Raw genomic sequence first — 22,535 nt, forward strand, 5'->3', positions numbered from 1 at the left:
GGTGACTTTTTTCTGACTATGATGACATTGTTCTTTCAAACTAATTTCAGAAATTCAACACAATCCCGTGGACATTCTTCTACGCATCCGTAATTTCAGTATTTTTATAATTTATGCACATATATTATTTGCCAATACTGAAAAGCAAGACGCTACCTCTGCCCTGAAGACTTCGCAAAGGGCAACTGTCCTCTCTTGGAAAATACAGCATTGTCAATGGATATGAGTGATCATGCATGGCCCAAGCTCTAAATTAAAGTAAATATGACTAACATATTATTCTCAAACATCAATGCAAAACACTGGAAGCAGCTGTGTGCAAAAAAAAAGTAAACACTGCATTGTTGTTTCATCTAATGCAGTTAATAGTTTATGTAAATCTGTTGCTCAGAAATGTTGCATACTTTGAGCAAATGAGACTAATTTTTTTAATTACACATACCTATTAGAAGATGGAACTGAATATACAAATCACAAAGTGATCTGTTTGTTTAAAAATGGATCAGCTCAGAAAAAAACAGTTCATCACTTCCACAGTCTTTGGAAAGAAAACTTCAGGACTTTATGCTCAAGTTCTTTTGTCTTTTGAACATGGTAGTACTTGTAAAAAAAAAAAAAAGTGTTTTGCTTTGTTTAATCAACAGTAGTCTAGACATATTCTGTATAAATTCTCACTACACTTTCATTATAACTGTTTCTTTTTCGTTTAACGTTAAATCGTGTAGTGTTACTGCATGCTCTTTGACAGCTACTACATTCAGTCCCTAAGACACTGTTTTTTATTTGCAGGCTAAAACCAGTCTTTTAATTTCTGCAACCTGGAAGGCAATGACTAATACACAACTCTTTTGCCACACTTGATCACAGAATCACTACAGTTGGAAAATACCTGTAAGATCATCAAGTCCAACCATCGACTAACACCACCATGCCCACTAAACCACGTCCCACAATGCCACATCCACACGTTCCTTTAATACCTCCAGTGAGGGTGACTCCACCACCTCCCTGGGCAGCTTATTCCAGTGTCTCACCACTCTCTCAGTAAAGAAATTTTTCCTAATATCCAGCCTGAACCTCCCCTGGCACAACTTGAGGCCATTTCCTCTTGTCCTGATCTTGTGAAACGTGTCATGGAACTTCCAATTATTTCCAGATACTATATACCAACACTAAACCCAAAAATACCCCTTGCTAAGAAACCAAATTTCACATATGCTTGCAATATATTGTTTACAAGAGGCAGAAAAAAACCTCATTTTTAGAGGTAGTTTACATAAAGGCTGAACTGACAAATATTCTCTTGAATTACCTTTTTCAGTTCAACTATGGAATATATCTAATTCGAAGATTATTAACTTTTCCCAGTTGTTCTTGTGGGGAGGAGCATTGGGCAGAAAGAGTGGAATTTTCTGTTCAACTTATTTATTCAGCTGACGACCTTCAGAATACTTTTTTCAGTTAATGCAAACACAAAGTTTTATCAGGAACATCACTACTTTGGATATTTAGTTCTGGTCTTTTTGTGACGAACAGAAAAAAATTTTAGTCATGTGTTTGACGTAAGCCTCATCTGTAAGCAGAAAAACATAAATGAAAAAGATTGCACCCATTTTTTCAAGTTCACATGCCAAGCATTACTCCAATGCAGCTTGACATATAAATCATAGCAAGGTTTTCATTTAATAATTCTTCAGAAAGGAAATATAATTTGCTGCTTACAAACTGTCTGTTACAAGGAAACAGTTCCAAACAGAGCAAGCATAGAATTTGCAAATATCATTTTGTAACTCAGGTACAGTTCATGTATTTTGCAGTGTCATTTTCTAATACACTATTTTGCTCATCATAAAAAATTAGGTCTAGGTTGCAACTTTGCCTGCGTTATAAAGCTCTATGGAACTATTCTGCGCTGTAGTTCTCTGAAGGGTTGCGAAATGGTCAGCCAACACGTCTCTCCCATAAAGTTGCTGAGGGAATGGCAAATGTGGGTAGCTAATAAACTGAAAAAAAAAAAAAACCCAAGTCTTAAAAAAGCAGGCAACTGTAATGATTCTTAAATTCTACTGAATCTAAATTATTTAAATTATAGGAACATGGGAAACAGCTGGGTATATTTCAGGTGGACTCGCTGTTTGAACAGGAGTAATTCTGAAATGGCCAGTGTGAAACAAAAATGCATTTTCAGAAAAACCTGTCGGTCAAACAGTTGTTCAAACAAAGGGATTTTTCATTGTCAAGAGCAGTCGAACATAGATTTAATCCACAAGAAGAGCAGTGATTCAAAAAAAATTAATGTTTTTTCATTTTTTCAAACATTCCTGATGATACTTCCTTGTTTCTCAAGAATGAAAGAAACAGAAAAAACTTATTTACAAAAATGTCCATCAGTTTTATGTGACTTAAAAAGTTTCACAGAATCACAGAATCACTAAGGTTGGAAAAGACCTGTAAGATCATCAAGTCCAACCATCAACCAACACCACCATGCCCATTAAACCATGTCCCACAATGCCTCGTCCACACGTTCCATGGACACCTCCAGGGATGGTGACTCCACCACCTCCCTGGGCAGCTTATTCCAGTGTCTCACCACTCTCTCAGTAAAGAAATTTTTCTGAATATCCAGCCTGAACCTCCCCTGGCGCAACTTGAGGGCATTTCCTCTTGTCCTGTCACTTGTCACTTGGGAGAAGAGAGCAACACCCACCTCTCTGCAACCCCCTTTCAGGTAGTTGTAGAGAGCGATAAGGTCTCCCCTCAGCCTCCTCTTCTCCAGGCTAAACAACCCCAGCTCCCTCAGCCGCTCCTCATAAGACTTGTGCTCCAGACCCCTCACCAGCTTCATCGCCCTTCTCTGGACACGCTCCAGCACCTCAATGTCCTTCTTGTAGTGAGGGGCCCAAAACTGAACACAGGATTTGAGGTGCGGCCTCACCAGTGCCGAGTACAGGGGCATGATCACCTCCCTACTCCTGCTGGCCACACTATTTCTGATACAGGCCAGGATGCTGTTGGCCTTCTTGGCCACCTGGGCACACTGCTGGCTCATATTCAGCTGGCTGTCAATCAACACCCCCAGGTCCTTTTCTGCAGGGCAGCTTTCCAGCCACTCATCCCCAAGCCTGTAGCGTTGCATGGGGTTGTTGTGACCCAAGTGCAGGACCTGGCACTTGGCCTTGTTGAACCTCATCCAATTGGCCTCAGCCCATCGATCCAGCCTGTCCGGATCCCTCTGCAGAGCCTTCCTACCCTCAAGCAGATCAACACTCCTCCCAACTTGGTGTCATCTGCAAACTTACTGAGGGAGCACTCGATCCCCTCATCCAGATCATCAATAAAGATATTAAACAAGACCGGTCTCAAAACTGAGCCCTGGGGGACTCCGCTTGTGACCGGCCGCCAACTGGATTTCACTCCATTCACCACAACTCTCTGGGCTCGGCCTTCCAGCCAGTTTTTTACCCAGCGAAGAGAACACCTATCTAAGCCACGAGTCGCCAGCTTCTCCAGGAGAATACTGTGGGAGACAGTGTCAAAGCCTTTACTAAAGTCCAGGTAGACAACATCCACAGCCTTTCCCTCACCCACTAGGCGGGTCACCTGGTCATAGAAGGAGATCAGGTTGGTCAAGCAGGACCTGCCTTTCATGAACCCGTGCTGGCTGGGCCTGATCCCTTGGTTATCCTGCACGTGTCCCGTGAGCGCCCTCAAGATGAACCTCTCCATAACCTTCCCCAGCACCGAGGTCAGGCTGACAGGCCTGTAGTTCCCCGGATACTCCTTCTGACCCTTCTTGTAGATGGGCGTCACATTGGCAAGCCTCCAGTCATCTGGGACCTCCCCTGTTAACCAGGACTGTTGATAATTGATGGAGAGTGGCTTGGCAAGCTCCTCCGCCAGCTCCCTCAGTACTCTTGGGTGGATGAATTTCATGATGTTGCAAATTACTGATCATTGCCAATTACTGATCATTGCCATTTTAACCTTTTATAGGTTTTACTATCAGACCTCCACCTTAAAAATGTTCTCCCTATACTGTTTGATAGTCTAAATACATGGATTTTTTTAAAAAGTCATGTTGATTCGAATTCCTTTACTGTCAGTATGTTTGTAGTTACTTTCCCCCATTCTTAGCATCACTCGTATTATTCGAAGTATATTCTTATGAGGGAAATTCCAGAAAGAAGACAAACACTTTTCCATTTTCAGACCCAAATTCAAGGTGAATACCCTCCAAAATGTTCTGACTTCAGTGGACTACTTCTACCAAAATACAGCTTTCCTACTTTTTACTGTTCTCAGTATTTGTAATAGCATTGGGTATGCTTAACACTTGAGTAACATGTATTTTGAAAGGTTTATCATTTACTCTCTATGTAGGTTTCTGTCCTGTCTGGAGTTTAATAAAGGTACATCAGAATTTGGTGATGTGTTTTTTCGCTCCTGGAAGACAGACTTCCAGCGCCTGACAAGCTCCATACAATGGCTGTCACATACACATGCATCTTTACAGTACTGGACTTCCTCACAAGTATTTTTATATGGAGTGGCTGACAACCGAAAAGCAACTCTGTTCCCCCCTCCCCCCCATATTTAAGGAGAGTTATTGTTGTCTCTGAGCTTGGGTACTTTCATTTAACTCCTTTTCTGTGAACTCAAGATTTGATTTTGCACTTTACTGCAAGCTGGCTGTTTGGTTTTTTTCTCTTCGTCACAAAAAAACCAAAACACAAAACAAAGAGATCCTTCGCTGCCCCTGCAGGGTGATTTCAGAGGGTCCCTCCTTCGCAGGCGACATTACTGTAGGCACTCCGTGAGGAAGCCGCACCACGGCTGCGGCGCTCACAGGGGAGGTGGCTGGACCGGCCCTGGTGCCGCAGGCGCCGCTTCCCCCCCCGCCCTCGCCCGCCCCAACGCCGGGCAGCAGGGCCAGCTCGGCGGCCTGAAGCGAGGCCCTGGGCCCACAGCCCCAGGCCCGGTCAACCGCCGCCGCTCGCGGGCGACTGTTGCAGCTCGTGCGAGGGCATCCGTGGCCAGGCGCGGGGCGAACCCACTGCGGGCTCAGGGGCAAGGCCACGTGGCTCTTCCCCCCACTCGTCCCCCCCAGTATTGGTATCGCCCACCCCTCCGCGCCAGCGAGCCCACAGCGGTAGCGACGAGCGTAGACGACGGGCTCGATATTCCGCACCCCCCGCCCCCAACGCGCATGCGCTGGAGTCCAGCGCCGCCGTACTCCGCCGCTGTGTCTCGGCGCGTTTTGCATGACGACCGCCGGGCGGAAGGAAGCGCGGGCACACACGCTATTTCCGGCGTGGTGACGCGCGGGCGGAGGATGCTGGCCGCCGGCGACGCGGAAGCGACCGTGGAGGCGCGTAAGGGCCGGGCGGACGCTCGCTCGCGCGGGGCCGTGGCCGTTGCCGCGGCGATGGGGGCGCCGGGCACGTGCCGGCAGCCGCTGTAGCCGGCCCATGCGCGGGCCTGCGGGCGGGCGCTTCGCGGGGCCCGCGCGGTGAACGGCGGTCTCTACCCGCGGGGAGCCTGCCGGCAGTGCGGGCCCGGCCCCGCCGGCATGAGCGGCGAGCGGCGGGTGGGGAGGGGTGCGGCGGGAGGCGGCGCGCTGCGTGCCCCTCACGGCCCCGGCCAGCGGGCAGCCGGAGCGGGGTCGGCCTCCTGCGCTCGGCAGGGTGCGGCTGCTGCGGCAGCCGGCGCCGAGCGGGGTCGGGCCCGTGGTCTCGCAGGGCAGCGGATGCTGGAAAGGTGAGGGCTTGGCTGCTGTGCGCCGTGTGGCAGGGCGGGCGCGGTTGATCGTGTGCTGCGCAGAGCTCGGCTCGGCCTTCCTTGGGGAGCGGGGCTGGGAGGAATCGGGACAAGGAGTGCAACTCTCGTCCTGAGCTTCGTTCTACGGGGCAGCTTGGTACGTAGCAGGGCTCGAGTGCGAAAGGACAGTGACATCTGGGAAAGAAAGGTTTGTGGCAGGTGGGAGGCTTTAACCTGAAGATGGAAGCAGTTTTAAGGTGTATGTAGTTGGTATCAAGACTATGAGTTCTGAGGTGACCAGCCTGGCTAGCAACGGTCAGAATTGTTTAGAACGTGAATGTGACGGCTGTAAAGCAGCCCGTAATTTTTTGGCAGTGTTGTGTATCACCAATTATTTATCACCAATTTAAGCTAAATAACCCTGAAAATATACTGCACGTCCTAAGCCTTTGGAGAACCTGCTAGAATGGATTGTAGAAAATCCTGTCTTAACTTAATAATTTGGAAATCATATTGGAAGAAACAAAGACCAGAAATTTTTGCATTAAGCAATAATCCTGGTGCAGTGGGAAGTTTCACGGAGCACCAGCTGAATTTGTAAAAATCCTCCTCTTGCAGGACTGAAACTTGTTTCATTGGGATTTCTGTTAGTTCTCAGGTTTTTAGGTGATAATGCCCCCTGAGAAGAGCAAGTGTTCAGTCAGGGCACTAATTCTAGCGCAGGTTGTGTTTGAGGAACTGACACAGATTAGCCTTGGTAAGAAATTAAATCGGTTTGCCAAGGAGATGAGTTTGAAAATAGCTTGCATGCTGTGTTATCTTGCCAAATATTCTGGATTTTGTTCCTGCTTTTGAATATTTTAAGAACTCTCTGAATCCTCAGATTATAATGTAACTATAAAAATACTGTACTTTTCTTAAAACATGTGCTTTTGCTCTTCCGTGAGAGAGATTCTTCATATATTTCTCCATTCTTCAAAGCCAGGATAATTTTCAAGGGTGGATGACAGAACCAACCAGCCTTTCTGCGGGTGCAGAACAGACACACAAAAAAGAGAGCGTTGCCATACAGTTCATGAAGCATGAAAAGGAAGTTGGTGTTTCTTCTAACGAACTGGGTTCAGCAAACACAGCTACTGACCAGAAAGAGCAATCTACATCAGAAATAAGCAAAGAGTATTTGTACAGAAGTACAGGGAGGCCTGAGAAGACAGATATGATTAAATCACTTGTGACAGATCAGGATTCATCTAGAAACTGTGAACTGTATCTACCTGTGTCTAGTAGTTGTTCAGCAATGGAGTCATCTGAGGACAGGTGAGGATTTTTTTATATCTATTAACAGCTTTTCTATAGAAAGGGAGGGGTACTTTCAGTTTGTGAAAGTGAATTTCACGGCAGAATTTCATATATGTTAGTGTCTTAGTGAAATAGGTCTAAATGTCAAATCTTAAACTTTGAAGGCCACCTTCACCCTTTTAGATAAATAGCTTATTTTTATAGTTTATTAGTGGTTTTTTTCCCCATCCAAGGGAATAACTGATGTGACATTAAGCTCTTAAGGGTAGGATGCAGAGCATGGGAAACTAAGAATTGAAGGCAGATACTCTGGTAGCTTGCTTGGTTTTAACCTGGTGGACACTTTGTTAGGTGCAGTGCTGACAATCACAGAAGGCCTTCTTTTAATCCTAACACTTCAGCTTTTTATTTGTTTGTTTTTTGTGAACTTCCTGCTAAAGGCTGTAGTAAAAATTTAGTTGTGTGATTTCAGATTTGACAGTAGAAGTCTTTACAAGAATATTTGGTATCTGGAGGAAGAAATAAATATGAAGGTTTTAAAAAAAGGTATTCCAAACTTCTGAAAACAAAATTAATGCACATTAAGAGTGGCTTTATGTCTTTGAAGAATACATTAATAAAGTAAGAGAAGAAAGTGATTTCTAATTAATCCTCTTAATTAATCTACAATGAGTGCTGACTTAGTGAAAAAGTCACTAAAAATAAGTACATGTTTTCAAGGATGCTTTTAAAATTTTATTTTTAATCAATCAATCCAATATGTTAATGTGATTTTGTTAATACTAATGCACATCTAACATCAATACACAGATTCATATCAATATGTATTAAGTGTATTTCGTATGTTGGCAGAAGTGTGGTACACAAGGATCTCTATCCTGAATTTTTAAAGTAGCTGCTACTCGGCATACTAATTCTATTTGATCTAATATGACTTTACATGAACTATTAATAGCAATGAGTTTAATCTGACATTAAAAAATTAAATATTCATTCCTTCATGATAATAAATGGAAGACTTCAAACATTGTTTTTGCTTTTGTATGCTATCTTTAATACTGGGAGTTCTAGTCCTGCAAATCTATTAATATAACACTATTTATATTTTTACCCATAGCCCTTTCCCTTCTCTCCAGCTTAGATTTGCTTGCTGTTGTCTTAACTTGTTGGGGTTTAGGGGCTTTTTTGGTGGTGTATGAGATTTTTTTGTTGTTTGTTTTTTAAAATGCAAAGCTCAGGATACTCTAAGTAAAATCTGACATCCTGGGTTTTTTTCTTGGTATCTTTGGTTCAGCAGAATCTGATTTACTAGTTTAACAATTTACTAAGTGTTTACACACAACACTATGCACTATTTTTTCTTCTGTGCATACGTGTTTTCATTTAATTATTCTTTTCCATCTGTTATTTTCACTCAGTTGTCAAATTTTAATGTGAAGATTAATGGGGACGGGCTTGTTGGAACAATGTTAAGATGCACTTTCAACTCTGAAATAAGAGTGGCTGTGCAGGTGGATTGCACTCTTAGCTACCTTGATTTCAAAACAACTCAGTTAAATTGCAGTAGTTTGTTTACGCTGGATGTTAATCTATCAGGTTCTGAATCTATGGGTTCTATTTTGTCAGCTCCCAGAAAGAAGATGGGGTAATATCTGCAGAAGGAACATGACGCTGCTCACTCTACCCCAAACTACTTTTTTGAGTGACCTCACTAGTTCACTAAGTTGAGCACTTTTTGTGCATTATAACCTAAATGTATTCGAGGATGTATCCCAAAGTAACGCTTCCCCCTGCCCCGCCACCTCCTGTGGGGTCCCTAGTAGAAGCAGTTTTGTTCATGCTCAGAGGGGGAGGTTGTTGCTTTATATTTTAAAGGCTTAGCTTATAGATTAGCTAGGCTAGAGATCGCTGCTGTCAGGGTTTTTTCATAGTATTTTCAATGTTATTAAGTATTCTTGAAATTCTTCACAAACCTTAATGGACCTTAATCTCTGCTGAGAAGTAAGATTATGCATGGAAATTAGGGTTTTTCCAGTGCCACTCTGTAACAAGGATAAGGACTTGGCATAAGTATTTCTGTGATTTGTCTTCTCAGCAGGTAGTACTCTTTTTATAGAGTACTGTGTTTAATATCTATTGCATCTATTGTATCTCTTTTAATTAATAATTATGTAGTATTGTTATGAATCAGATTTCAAGCAGCTACTTGAGCACCCAGAAACCCAGTTTGAAAGTTAAATGTTTGAAACTTGAGTAAAAACTAAACTGTAGTTTCATATGACTGCACAGTAGATGACAGTTTCCTGGTATTAACCTATATTTGTCTTTTATAATAAAACATTTTTGTTCTCAGGGGAACTATATGCAAATGGGTTAGAAATGTTACCTTTTTTAAGTAAGCTGGTTTGGATATAAAGAAAGAAATACAGAGCCATAATTTACCAGTGTATTATTTCAAGTTTAATGAGAGTAATCTAGTTATCAGCTGGCTGCATTGCTTGTCCTCTCCTAGTAGTGTAAGATGGGGCAGGGTCACTGGCTTAATTTCTTTCTGGTCTTTTGCAAGCACACTATGGTTTGGGTTTTTTTTGCGTAGTAGATTAGAAGCCACTAATAGTAGTGGGAAATGAATAATAATCTTACACTTTTTTTTCTGCACATGTACTTTTTTCAAAATACAAACTTTCAATGTAACCTTCTTTCAGTGGTAAGCCTAAATGATTTACTGATATGTTTGGTCACGTATGGGTTTGTTTTTAAGTATTTTAGCTGTGAAACTGATTTTTAAACTTTATTTGCTAGGTGTAACTACATGACAAATGCCACTTGGACTCACGTTTAAAGGAATGTGCAATTTACAATTCTGTTTTTTGAACGCTGTGTGGGCCTCCATTCTCAACAGTAATGTTCACACCCTAGCTTTGAGATCTCTTCTTGATAATGCTAGGCTGTGCATAAAACAGTATCCTTTTAGGCCATCATTTCCTCCCTCATGGTCATAAATTGAGTTCAGAATGTCTGTATATAGGCTCAGATGGAGACATTTGACTCTTAAGGCAGTGTACCTTGACCAAAAAGCCCATGTTATTTGAGGAAGAAATGTTTGTCTGGATTTCAGTTAGCCTGTAGGCTGCAGTTTGGATCATGCTTAGAATTTTGTTTTCTTTGAGTTTGTAACATTCAAACCAGCTGCAGATAGCTGGCTACTTTTCATCATGATGTTCTGTTGCATATTCTGCTCATTACTAGACAGGTTGCTCAGCCCCAGTGGAGCGCAGATACAAAGCTTTGGCGAGTAATGCATTCTTAGTTGCACACATAGGTTGTGGTATTTATATACTCAGCAAATAAGGCATTTTGGCTAGTATCTTTTGCAAATTTATCCTGTAAAATTTACAAATACAAAGGGACTTCAGTACTCTGTAGTCCCCATACAACCAGCAGAAGAGACATTCAGGTGGTGATTCATTACCATTTTAGGTGTCATAAATAAGAGAGGGGAACAGTTGAGAGGTTTTTTAAACTTTTTTTTTTGAGAAGTCGTGTTTGTTTTATGAAAATGTTTAAGATGGAAAGCAAATCAAGTTAAAAAAATACTTGGAGAAAGACTTAAGTACTTGCTTCTATTGTAAACAGGGGAAAAGGTAAATTACTATAAGATCTGTGCTGTTACACAAACTATGTCTTATGTGTTGATTTTTATTGCAGTGAGGAGGACATGTATCGTGACGCAGAAGAAATAGAGAGAGAAAAAATACTACTTTGTGAGACAACCTCTTCAGGTACATTTGAACTTTGTTTCAAATATGGTATTACAATTCACTGTAGCACTAATTTATGATGACTTGACACCCTTGTTTCCAAGGACTTTTGTGCACAGATGTCTCTGTGTGCAATAGAAGTTACTTAAAATGACTGAGTACATTGATCTTTTCGTGAATTAAACTGTACAATTTTAAGTAAAACTAGTTGCTGTTAGGATATTTTTTTCCCCTGTGTTTCTATAGTTACTTTACAAGAGAATGTGAATCCTTTGGAAAGCAGTCATATAGCCTATGTTACGAGTGTTGTGCTTGAAAATTACTGGTTGATAGTCATTATAGCAGCATCTGTTGCTGGGATCCCTTGATAACCTGATTACTATCTGTTTTGGAATGAAGGCTGTTGGGATTCCAAGAGAAAACTGTATTTCTTATTTTTACCATTGTTTCTGGCTTATTCAGAAAGATCTATTATCTTTCTTCCTTATAGTCCAGCTGCTGAAAGAAGAAAAGAAACTTTCGCCAAACATTTGCCTGATTGCTTAGAAAATAAAGAGTACTTTACTAATTTCTACTCTTTGCCAATTAATATTTTTCAGAAGAGAGGAGCAGAGTGTTCTCTATTTTGTTGGACTACATCACTGTTTTTGTTCTCTTGTCATTTTCAAGCAAGCTGGGTTTTTTTCCCCCTCTAATTACTTAGTAGCTATAGGTTGTGCTGCCAGTCTCCCTTGGCACCAATGTTATTTTAAAGTGATAGAGCGTATTTAGAAATTCAGTGCTTTTTCTATGTTGTTTTGTTTCGCAGTTCTCAGTATAATGTTACATATTCTTTTTGACAGAATATAAACTAAGTGTTGCACCTGAAATGGACATCATGGAGTATTGCAGAAAAGAATGGAGAGGAAATACACCAGTAGCAAAACGGATGAGAAAGGTATCGGTTCTCTTTTTGTTGAGTTTTGTTAGGCTCTTTGGTTTCATTTCTATGTTTAGTAGGTGATTTCCTATGGGAACAGCCTTTAAAACAGGAAATGCAATACCAATATTTTCCAGTGACTGGTCGTACAAGTGGCTGACAACTGGAAGATGGTTTTGTTCATACGTGTTCAAAATGTGTTTTTTGGTAAGGCTACTTGCTGATAGTGTAGGGTTTTGAATAATACTGTTCTTCATTACTGTTTTTAATTGGAGTTTTAAATTTGGTTTATTACCATAAAATGGTAATTTTGTGGGCTGTTGAAATGGCAGAGCAGAGAACCAAACTTTTTGGCAGAAGGCAAATAACTGAAGTTAGTGAATTGCACGATTTTTAACATGGGGAGTTTTAATGAATAGGCTCAGTTTTTCTTAAATTTTTCCTGAATTCTTACTTGTTTGTAGGTTTTGGACTAGTTTTCTTATATTAATCTTGAGCTAGAATGGTAGAAAATCAAGCATAAGGTTGGTTAGGGTTTTTTTGTTGTTTTGTTTTTTCAACACAATTTGAAAATTTAGTGGTACATATGAGTAAACCTAAAAAATACTTTCTGTAAATTGAAAGATCTATGTGTCACCTTCAAGAGATTAGTAAGAGAAATACAGATGTGCAGAGCATTGAATCTTGCTAGGTTAGCTGAAGAGACATACTGAGCTTCAGAAGTTACGTTTCAACATCGCTGCTTCTTCTGAAAGTGTACCTATGGGAACAGCAGGGAGGGGACAAATGTGCTGAGGCATGTGTCAAGATACTTCAGTGTAAACACAAATTTTCCCTGAGGCAAAAACAAACTATGTGTGACATATATTGAGTAAATGGAATAAACTATTACTGAAACTCCTTGTAAGACTGATATATTTTTAGATTTACAGTCTTGTGTGTGTATGTTTGGATTTTTTTTTTAAACTTAAGTGGGTTAGCTACCCACATTTCAATGACATTTCTGCACTGTCATCAAATAAATGCCACAACCAATTATCTACTTAATTTATTTGGTTTCTGGTTTGTTATTCAGCAGAACTAAGGAAGTGTTTTTCAAAGCATAATTTGTGACATAAAAGCATTTGAACTTCCAAAATGGGGAGTGGATCAAATCCTTTTTTTTAAGTAGCATTAGCATTTGGGTGCTAATATTCCAGTATCTTTTATGATACCAGTGCATGACCTTAAAATGTTTTATTAATCCTTTAACATTACTTGGATTTTGTGTTTTTCTAGGGATATGAAGCAGTTGCTCAGAAGTTTGCATCTATAAGGAGAGTACGAGGTGATAACTATTGTGCTCTCAGAGCAACTCTGTTCCAGGCACTGAGCCAAGCTACCCAGTTACCAAGCTGGCTGCAGAGTGAGGATTTTACTATGGTACATGTTAAGATTGATCTGACAGTAGAGGAATGTCGGTTCTAACCTATTGCATAATTTTATGATCTCATTTCTCTTTTATGCTATATATGCTCACTTCTCAATATCCATTAAATTGAGAAGTAGTAGTGTTCAGTTTTGTTGTAGGTTTACACTGATTCTTTCAACTTGGAATTGAGTCCAGGTGCCCTTAGTTTCCAGTTTATAATGTATAAATGTTACTATAGTGCTGACTGTAATGTAACTTGTCTGTCTTCATCTTGCCCTCTTGGTTTCTTCTCACTGCATGTAATACGGCAGTAAGAGGTTTCCCACAAGACAGCTGGTAGTAACAAAAAATATAGACAACTTACTCTAAGCGCATTTAAAAAAAAAAAAAAAGATTTTAAAAATTAACATACGTATTCTTGTGTGCCATATATGGTTTCTCTAGAAAGTGGATTAACAAATTGGATGCTGCAGGCTTTTCAGAATGTGGTTATTACCCATGTCTTAAATGTTACTTAAGTGTAAGAGCAACTCCAACCTGAAATGAAGAACAGTTCTTATGGAGCATTGATGGATAAGAAAAGCAAGGTGTCTCACTAAGAGTAGAAGAAAAATATTCCAGAAGTTGTCTTGTGTCAACAAAGTCTATTTGGTGATCAGTGATCATGGAAGAAACATGTAAGAAGCTACCCATACAAAAGTGTCCTTCTTCAGGGGAGTAAGGTTCCAGTTGTCCAGGTTGCTGCTGGAAATGTAAATGATGAATGTCTGATGCAGACTCTGTGTTGTAGACTAGCAGTCCAGGTAGAATCACACTGCTCTATCTTTCTGTATAACTTTAGAGACCATCTTAAAATTTCTCATTGTGGTCACTATCGTTGCTAAGTAAACTTTTGCTGATACATTTTTGTAATTACTGATAAAAATGTTTCTATTAAATGGTTCTTACTGCAGCGTTACATTGTAAAAAGATTTCCTTTTTATAAAAAAAATTCTCTCAGCTGACAACCATCTCCACATTATCAAACTATAGAAGATAGTTTCCCAGTGCTCCTCTAAAGAATGTGCAAACTTTATAAAGTGGTTTACTTTGCAGTTTTTAATGATGTTCACCTATTTTTTCCTACTGATTTACAGAGGAAAATGTGTCATATGGTAATTAACATTTTTTTGAAAAAGGTGTATAACTATAAAATGAACTGATTGAAGTGATAAACTGGTAATGCATCAAAGCAGAGGGCATGTAAGAGAAATGTGTGTGGTGACAGCTAGGAGTACAACTTTAACAAAGGTTTTTTGGTTGTGGTGGGTTTTTTTTAATTTAAAACAGTGTTCACATGCACATTTCTAGTTGTAGAAGTTACTGGCATATAATCTTTGATTATTTAGTTCTGTATGTCCAGTTAGAATAGGATGCCAGGCTGGGGTGGGGGAAGGTCTGTGTATATCTGACAAATACTTGGTTGCCATTAAAGAGAATGTATTACTAATCTGGAGTCCTAATAAAATGAAAACTGGCTTGTAATGGCTGATGGAATATGTGCTGCTCTAGCCAAATATTTAATTCATTGTAAGGCACAAGTTACTCTTCTAGTTCTAGTGGTAAAATGGGTTAATAAATGAGGGTAAAAAACTGGGCATGCAACTGTTCTTCAAGAGAAGTGTAAAAGCTCTTAACTGAGCATGTGTAAGCATGTGAGCAGTAAAAGAGGCAGTTCTGAGGCTAAAGAATAATCTGATGCATCAACTAATCCCCAGGTCGTTTTCTTCTTTATAAGACAACCTGTCCCATAGTGTTTTAATTACGTTCCCTGAAAAGAAAACACAGTTCATGTGTTGTGGACAAAGTAGTTACAACACTCTGCCAAGACTTCTGGATTATCTGGTGGATGTCATCATATATTTAAACCTTCTCTTCCGTTGGTTCAGGGACAGTTTCAAACACAATCACTGTCATCTGCTGCTGGAGGATTTTTTTTAATTACAAAAAAAAAAAAAGCCAAGAGTAACTTGGGGTGATTAATTTTTCCAGTGCTTATGTATTGGTTAGATCTGGAAATAGTAATAAGACCACTATTCTGACTTATCCAGAAAGTATTAAAAAGAGCCATTTCTGTTCAGTTATGGTTGTCTTAGTATGACATCTGTTCAGAAGAACATATGAGGGATCATTTTAAGGTGCAAAATGTTAAAAAAACCAATAACATAATAATGTGCAGGTTGGTAGCTTTTCCTTTCAAGATTTTTGACTTAAGCTGCCTTCTCTTCTCTCAACTTCCAGCTTCCTGAAAACTTGATGAGCAGATATGACTGGATCAAGCAGTGGCAGCTAAAACAGAAACTGGGCAGGAAGATGGGAGAAATAAGTGATGAAATTAAAGAATATTTAATACTACTAAGGAAAAAGGTTGGAAAAGTATTTGTTTATTCTTGGTCACTTGCGAATAAGAAAAATTACAAAGATTTTTGAATGGGGTGAATTTAGCATAAGGATGCGTTCATTAGTGAAAGTCTCTTTTCTGTAGGTATGCTGCAAAAAAAAAAGGGAAGAATGTCTGTTCAGATATGTGGGAGTTTTCTGGTCTTTCACTGCTTGCATTAACCTAATGCTGGAATTAATTTATAAGCAGCTCTGCGGAAAACTATTAGTTAGACAGGTTTCAATGAAGAAATTGATGTAATAGAGTAACATTTTGCCTCTATTGTTTCTTGTATTTATTTGAAGGAATTATGTGTACTATGGATAAATGCTGTTGCTACCTTGAACAGGTCATGGAAAGAAAAAAATATACAGAATAATGCTGAAGTAATTTAAAAGGAGTAGTTTTTGTTCCACGTTTATACATTCTTATTCTAGGTTAATGCAACAAGAAAATGACTGTGCCCTTTCAGTGTTCATAGTATATTAATTAGCCCTATCCTCCCCCCTCTTGAAACTCTGGAACCTATTTAAAAACTCTTCAGTTGTTCCTGTCTTACTGTGTCTACACATTCCCTTTTTTTGAAAGCTTTTAAGAATATTTTAAAGGCTGCATTCCAGCAGTTTGAGGGCTGGAATGAATTACGCATTCTGAGTAACTGAAATGTAAAGAATAGGAAGGATGTAGGATTTATGGTACAGGAAGCAAAAAGGTTATTACCTTATTACTTATTGTTCCATGACAATATTTGTTTTGCCACCTTGCAACAGTTTCCAACAAACTCATTCCTTAGGCAAAGCAAAAGAAAATTTAAGCAAAATCAGACTAACTCAACTTGACCTTGATAGGACTACAGCTGTGGAAATATTCTTGATTTGTTTTTAAAAAGGCACAAAGCCCTTCATAAATTTAATTCTCAGTGCCTGTTCTGAACATCTGACAACTCACAAGCGGCTTTTTACAACTCTTGCACAGTCATGGCTATTGATACATGTTTTGTGTGTTATTTTTTTTTTATAGTGGAAGAATATAAGTGAAATCAAGGGTCCTACTGAGAAACAGGAAGCTTGTGATAAATTGTTTAAAAATGAAGAGGAGGAGTATAGTCTTTATGAAGCACTGAAATTTTTGATGCTTAACACCGCCATCGAATTATACAATGATGATAAAAATGGAAGGAGAGTTCCTGTCTTCTCATGGTTACTGTTTGCACGGGATACATCTAGCAACCCTTGTCAGTTAATGCATAATCACTTGAATCATATTGGTCACAGTGGAGGCCTTGAACAAGTAAGGAGATTGTTCTTTCAGTGTCATTTTCCTGTTTTGGAGAACTTGGTTTCAAGTGGTTTAAGAAATCACCCAGCTTTTGTTGGTCTGGCTAAATTTAATGGTGTAGGGTCTGATCTTCTGTTGGGGAGAATGCAGTAGAACCACTTGCTTGTAATAAGAGTCTGTAAAGGCCTTCCTTTGAAACGTTGATTTTTGTCTGGCGGCTGACACTTAGGTAGCATTCTTTGGAAATACGATATTCTATTAATAGTAACATTTGTCTTAGTCTCAAAATTGTTAGCTTTTTTTAAAAACATGATAAAAGCTAATAAATTATGAAGAGAAGATCATGTGTAGTACATATGCTTGGTGAACTCTCATAAACTGATGACAGTTACTGCCTTATATGTTACAGAAATGATATGCATATTATATAAAAGACCCAAAACAAAATGTGGTGGTTAATGAGCTAAATAGTCTGAAAGATTTTAGAAACATCCATTTAAAAAAAATCCCATTAAGTATATTACAAGTGTGGTACTGCATTTACATTCACTACTTAATTATAGGCGCTAGAAGCATGGAAGTATTATGTTTTGTTTCTGTTTATTGGCTTAAAAATCTGACGGCTCTAGTATAGATGAGGCAGGTTGCTACTACTATTAAATTAGCTGATTCATTGGTGACCTTTTTGCTGCCCAGTTTAGTCAATAAGTAATATTGCCTATTTTTGTGCTGACTAGGTTTGTTTATTTCAGTGATACTATTTGTAAATTGTTATTTACAACAGGATATGCTTGCCAATGTAGTAGGCAAGGTAGAAGATTTTCCAGCTTCTTTCTCTGAATTCCTTTTGATATCAACAGGCTTTGTAAGGGCTTTCCATCTGCTTTTTATTTGGCTAGAGAGTTCAGAGTACCCTCTAAGAGGGAAAGGATCGTTGCCTGAAACCCATTCTTGTCTGGCTTAGTGACTTAACGGGATGAATACTGATGCGAGGGAACATCTTTTCTACCTGTTTGTGGCAGTAGGGTAGTGAGATTCTCTGTATAAAGAAGCTTTTCTTTAGGACAGACATTCTACTATGCCATTGTTGGGTCTGAAGAGCTGCATGTTAAAGGCATGGTATCTTAGAGGTACCTGTGCAGAAAGTTAAGAATGGCTTGAATGAAAGAGATACTGAACTAGAGATGCTTGTGTATATGCATTCTCATTTACTTCATATTTTTTTCTTTGAAAAATTACATCTGATAGATACTAATTTAGTATTTTTATGAGAAGTATCTTGTTAAAGGTATGTTTAATTTTACATGTCATATTTCTGCTTTTTTCCAATGTAGGTGGAAATGTTTCTCCTTGCTTATGCTCTGCAGTATACCATCCAAGTGTATCGACTGTATAAATATAGTACTGATGAATTCATCACACTTTATCCCAATGATCCAGAGGAGGGCTGGCCTGTGGTGACTCTCATAACAGAAGATGACAGACATTATAATATTCCAGTCAGAATGTGCCAAGAGACTGTGCTGTAAACAAGTGATTTTTGGCAGACAAACCTGTGCTGCGTATTGAGGTTTCCAGTGCTATGTTGAAACAGGATGATGATGAAATCTGCGTTATTAAATCTACAACTTGAAATCCATATTTCAGAAGTTTACATCTGAACCGAAATATCAACTAGGTACTAGCTTAAAGAGTAAAAACTTTGCAAGTATGGCTTTTGTTGCCCATAAAAAAAATAAAAGGAAACTTCTGCAATCCTTTTTTTGAAGGGCTTACTCTGAATAGGAATGCAAAAACTATAGATATACTTCTTTTAAGAAGATAGGTGAGGCTCTGTGGTAAGACATGAGCTGATCTTCTGCTTCCCAAAATGTTGAGATAATGATGAATTGAAATTTCTGGAAAAGTAAGCTGGCAGTATCCTGACTGATAACTGTAATGCTGCTGAGAAGCAATTTATACAAATCTTGAGTCTCAAGAAGGAATATAATTCTTTTGCAGTTGGAATTTAATGCCTGCCATGGTTTATGCTGTAAGAGAGATGTTAATTAAAGTATTCTAATGCTTTGGATTTTTTTCCGACATTAATATCTCTTATGTAGAAGCCAGTTGTCTGTTACACTGAAAATGAAGAGCTCTTCCCCTTTCAACCCCTTGAGAGGATCACAGTGAAGAGGCTTGTTAATAACGGAGTATAAAAGTTGTTTGTTAGTAGGTCACAAATTCAAAACCTAAGTAGAATTCTCTCTTCCGTTATGATAGCTGATATGAGATAACCATGTGCCCACTAACTTCCATGTCTGTTCATATTACTGTTCCTGTAATGATATTCCTCACTGGTAGCTGCTGTGGAGAACATCAGGATTTTAATTTGTCCAGGGAGTGCATTAGATGGAAGTAAACTTCTGGTGCAACTTCTCCACTCTTGGGAGGAGTATGTGGGAGGTTCTGTTTCAGTTTAGAATTATTCATTATGCTTTAAATTGAAGGAATACAGAATATATCAGATTCTGGGAGTACTGACATACCCTAAAAAATAATGAAGTAATAAAACCTTCACATTTAGTTTAAAGTGGAAGTATGCCCTGGAGATGATTCTCATAACAAGAGAGTGAAAGTTGATTTGAATGAAATGCTGGTCACTTGGCTTCTCTCAGAAGGCCTTCTTGTAGGAAAGGGATAAGATTATAAAAACTACTTTTCATTCAAATATTCTGGAGGAAATGACATGCAAAACTTCTGGCATGCAAAACATCAAATTTTCCTGTTCTACTTCAAATTAAATTGTTAACTTTTTTCTTTTATTATGAAAGGTAATTACACAATGAGAAAGTGTATTCACTGTCTTCTAAGGTGTGTTTTCGACACATCTTAATGATGTGTCTAATCTTACGTTAATCTTAGCATGTCTAATCTTAATGACATGTCTATCATGTACTCAGTGTTATATTTATCATGTTGTCTTTGCCTTTTAAAAGAACTAGTTTGATCTGTTACCGAAAATTTCTGGGCACTACAAGGAATAAAAATAAACCAATTCATCTGGCAGTATTTTGTTTCTTGTTTTATGCCCTGTTTTCTCTCTAGCTTTGTATTTTTGACTTTTTAATTTTGAAATCTTTGTTCAAGTTAGTTATTTCTTGAAAGCCTCAAAGCATAGTAATGTGTGTAAAACAAGTAATTATCAGCTTGCTGCTTGCACATGGCCAGCAAAAAAATTTCCCTGAATTACTGTTTTCCAAGTAATGCTGAAGGGGAAAGAAAAATAAATTAGCTTTTGTAACTAACTGAACTCTGATAGAAAAGTTGTAGTTACGATTTAAATAACTGAAATTATTTAAATCTTAATGTCTTCTAATTGTCATATATTGTTGAGATTAATTTTAATCAACTTAACACATCTTTGCAAAAGACATCTTTGTCATACGTGTGGAGCAGTGGCTTTGAATGTATGACAAAAGTCTCTAAGCAGAGGCTATTTAAGGGCTGAGTTTGCAGCCATTAGGTATGTAAACAATTCACATAATTGGCTCGTATTTTGAACTGAGAAGTGCAGAACTGAACACAAGGTATGTGTACGCCTTAAGTCACGTATTGTTCCTGCAGAAGTTGAGTAACAAATAGCAGAAAAACTGATGTTGCTTTGTATTTTCCATCCATATTTTGGAGATAAGCAATGAGTCTGTACTGTGGTATGCAGTATGTTGATTTAACTTAAATTTTATATTTAAAATTGACAGCTGACAATTTTTCATCTAGACTTACCCATTGTATAAAATACTGCTTTTCTGTTGGGTCCCCTCCCTGTATTCTACTGAATAAACTGAAAGAGTCAATAAATTAAATGGAAATGAGGGATGGAAAAGGAAGAGGAATAGAGGTTAAATCAGTTCTGCCCCCTGCCCCGATGTCCATGAGTCTTACATTTGAATAAATTTATAATAGCTGCTGTACTTCAAGATCAACACACTAAAGGAAGCAGATGCTTTATTCAACAACTGGCATACTCTGTTAGGTACAGTCCAGATTTTTAATATGTGAGCTCCTAGGAGTTAGTAGAGATGAAGAAAGTTCACTCTGTGGTAGTTAGTGTGCTTTTTTGTGCAAAATACATTTCATCCACTTTAGGCTATTCTTTAATCCCTACTTTAACTTTGTTACGTCCTAATTTTGCCCTTTATGCTTTTTGGAGAAGGAGGTGCATGTTTGTTGTGTTCTTCAGAACCAGTTTAGCATACTTTCAGGTATTAAATGGAAACATCCTGCGTTCTATCATAGTGCTTTGACTTGGGCTATGTGATTGCTTTTTGAAAAGCATTTAAGTGTGTATTTTTCACTAAACACAGTGGTGGTCTACACAAAGCTTTTATTGTGCCTTTCTGCGGTCCAGTAGGAAAGATGTTATGAAGTTAATGGATACTTATCCTCCAGCTTCCTTTATGTTGGTGGAGGTGTACAGCAGAAGTTCTTTGTGTGAAGAAAAACAGAGGTTCAGGTGATCTTGCTGGGCTGGGAGGAGGGGAAGAAAATTGCATTGTACTGTGCATTGTGTTTCATAGTTGGCTGTGGGTAGAGAGATGTGCTGAGCTGGAGCTGCAGCAGGCAAGGTAGCAAAGCTTAGGCTTCGTACAGCTCTGAGAAGCTTGTGCTGGAGCCAGCCTGATGGTGTCCTGTGGGAGCTCACTCCAGAACCTAGCTGCCCCAGGGAGGTGTGGGTGTGTTTGGTTCAGGACTGTAACTTTATTCAGATTGCTGAGTCAAAGCTTGGCCAAATCTTGGCCAAGTTCATTTTTGTGTGACAGGGACAGCCCTATCATCAAAAACTAGTGAAGGAGGGTGAAGAGCAGGGTGGGAACTTGTATCTCACCAGAATGGCGGACATGGTCACATATTCCATTTTAGGTGTTAAAGAAGCGGGGAGAGGGAGCTCTTGCATCGTGTATCAACTGCAGGGCTCGATTCAGGATCTCATGTCCCTAATATTTAATACTATTGGTTGTGCAGCCCCTCCATCTTGTTGTCTTCTGGACATAATTGCCATTTGTTGCCCCAGTACGCTAGCTGGCAGAATAGGACTGAGAATGTTTGAAGATGGCCAAATGTACTTTATGAATGCTCCTTTTTTTGGTAGTGGTGGACGATGACAGGCAGCACGTTCTGGAAGCTTGCCGCTAAATAAATAATTGTGCTATGACATCGACTAATGTGCTTCAAGCCAGACAGATTGAAAAAGTATTTCCATTTATAAACTTCTTGAGGAGGACAGCCTCAACCTCTGAGAAATGGAAAGGAAATGTTACCAATTCCACAGAGTTAAAAGAGAAATAGGGAAGGCTTAGCGTGGCAGAGGCCTCTCAGAAAGATGGTTCTCTAGTCCCTTCTCCCCAGAGCATTCATCTTCTGCATGGGTGCTGATGAGTTGCTGTTACTTCTGTTCATGACTTCTATTCAAGTCAGCGGAATGCCGACAAACCACCCCAAGATGTATTGAGCCGTTGAAGAAACTAGTCAGTAAGTCCGACTATCAGGGCTGTCAGATGAGTACTGTGGCATGCTGAGGAAGGAGTGGCACATTAAATGTGATTGCCAGCTGCCTCTTCCAGAAGATTGCCTTCCTCAGTTTGCCCCCTTTTGGAATTGTAGGTTTTGGGGTTGGTTTTTTTGTAGACACCTGCCCACCAGGTCTCT

General features: G+C 39.3%; 1 protein-coding gene across 1 annotated transcript; it reads left to right on the plus strand.

The window, feature by feature from the left end:
* The first annotated feature begins 5,209 nt into the window (after positions 1-5,209).
* OTULIN (OTU deubiquitinase with linear linkage specificity) lies at positions 5,210-19,898 on the plus strand. Its single transcript, XM_059815655.1, has 8 exons — positions 5,210-5,375; positions 6,708-7,077; positions 10,768-10,841; positions 11,663-11,757; positions 13,018-13,161; positions 15,431-15,556; positions 16,590-16,859; positions 18,182-19,898. The coding sequence occupies exons 1-8, from the start codon at positions 5,210-5,212 to the stop codon at positions 18,374-18,376; spliced, it is 1,440 nt and encodes a 479-aa protein (XP_059671638.1). The 3' UTR covers positions 18,377-19,898.
* The last annotated feature ends 2,637 nt before the right edge of the window (positions 19,899-22,535 follow it).

This window comes from Gavia stellata, chromosome 3 (genome assembly GCF_030936135.1).
Source record: "Gavia stellata isolate bGavSte3 chromosome 3, bGavSte3.hap2, whole genome shotgun sequence".
Lineage (NCBI taxonomy): Eukaryota > Metazoa > Chordata > Aves > Gaviiformes > Gaviidae > Gavia > Gavia stellata.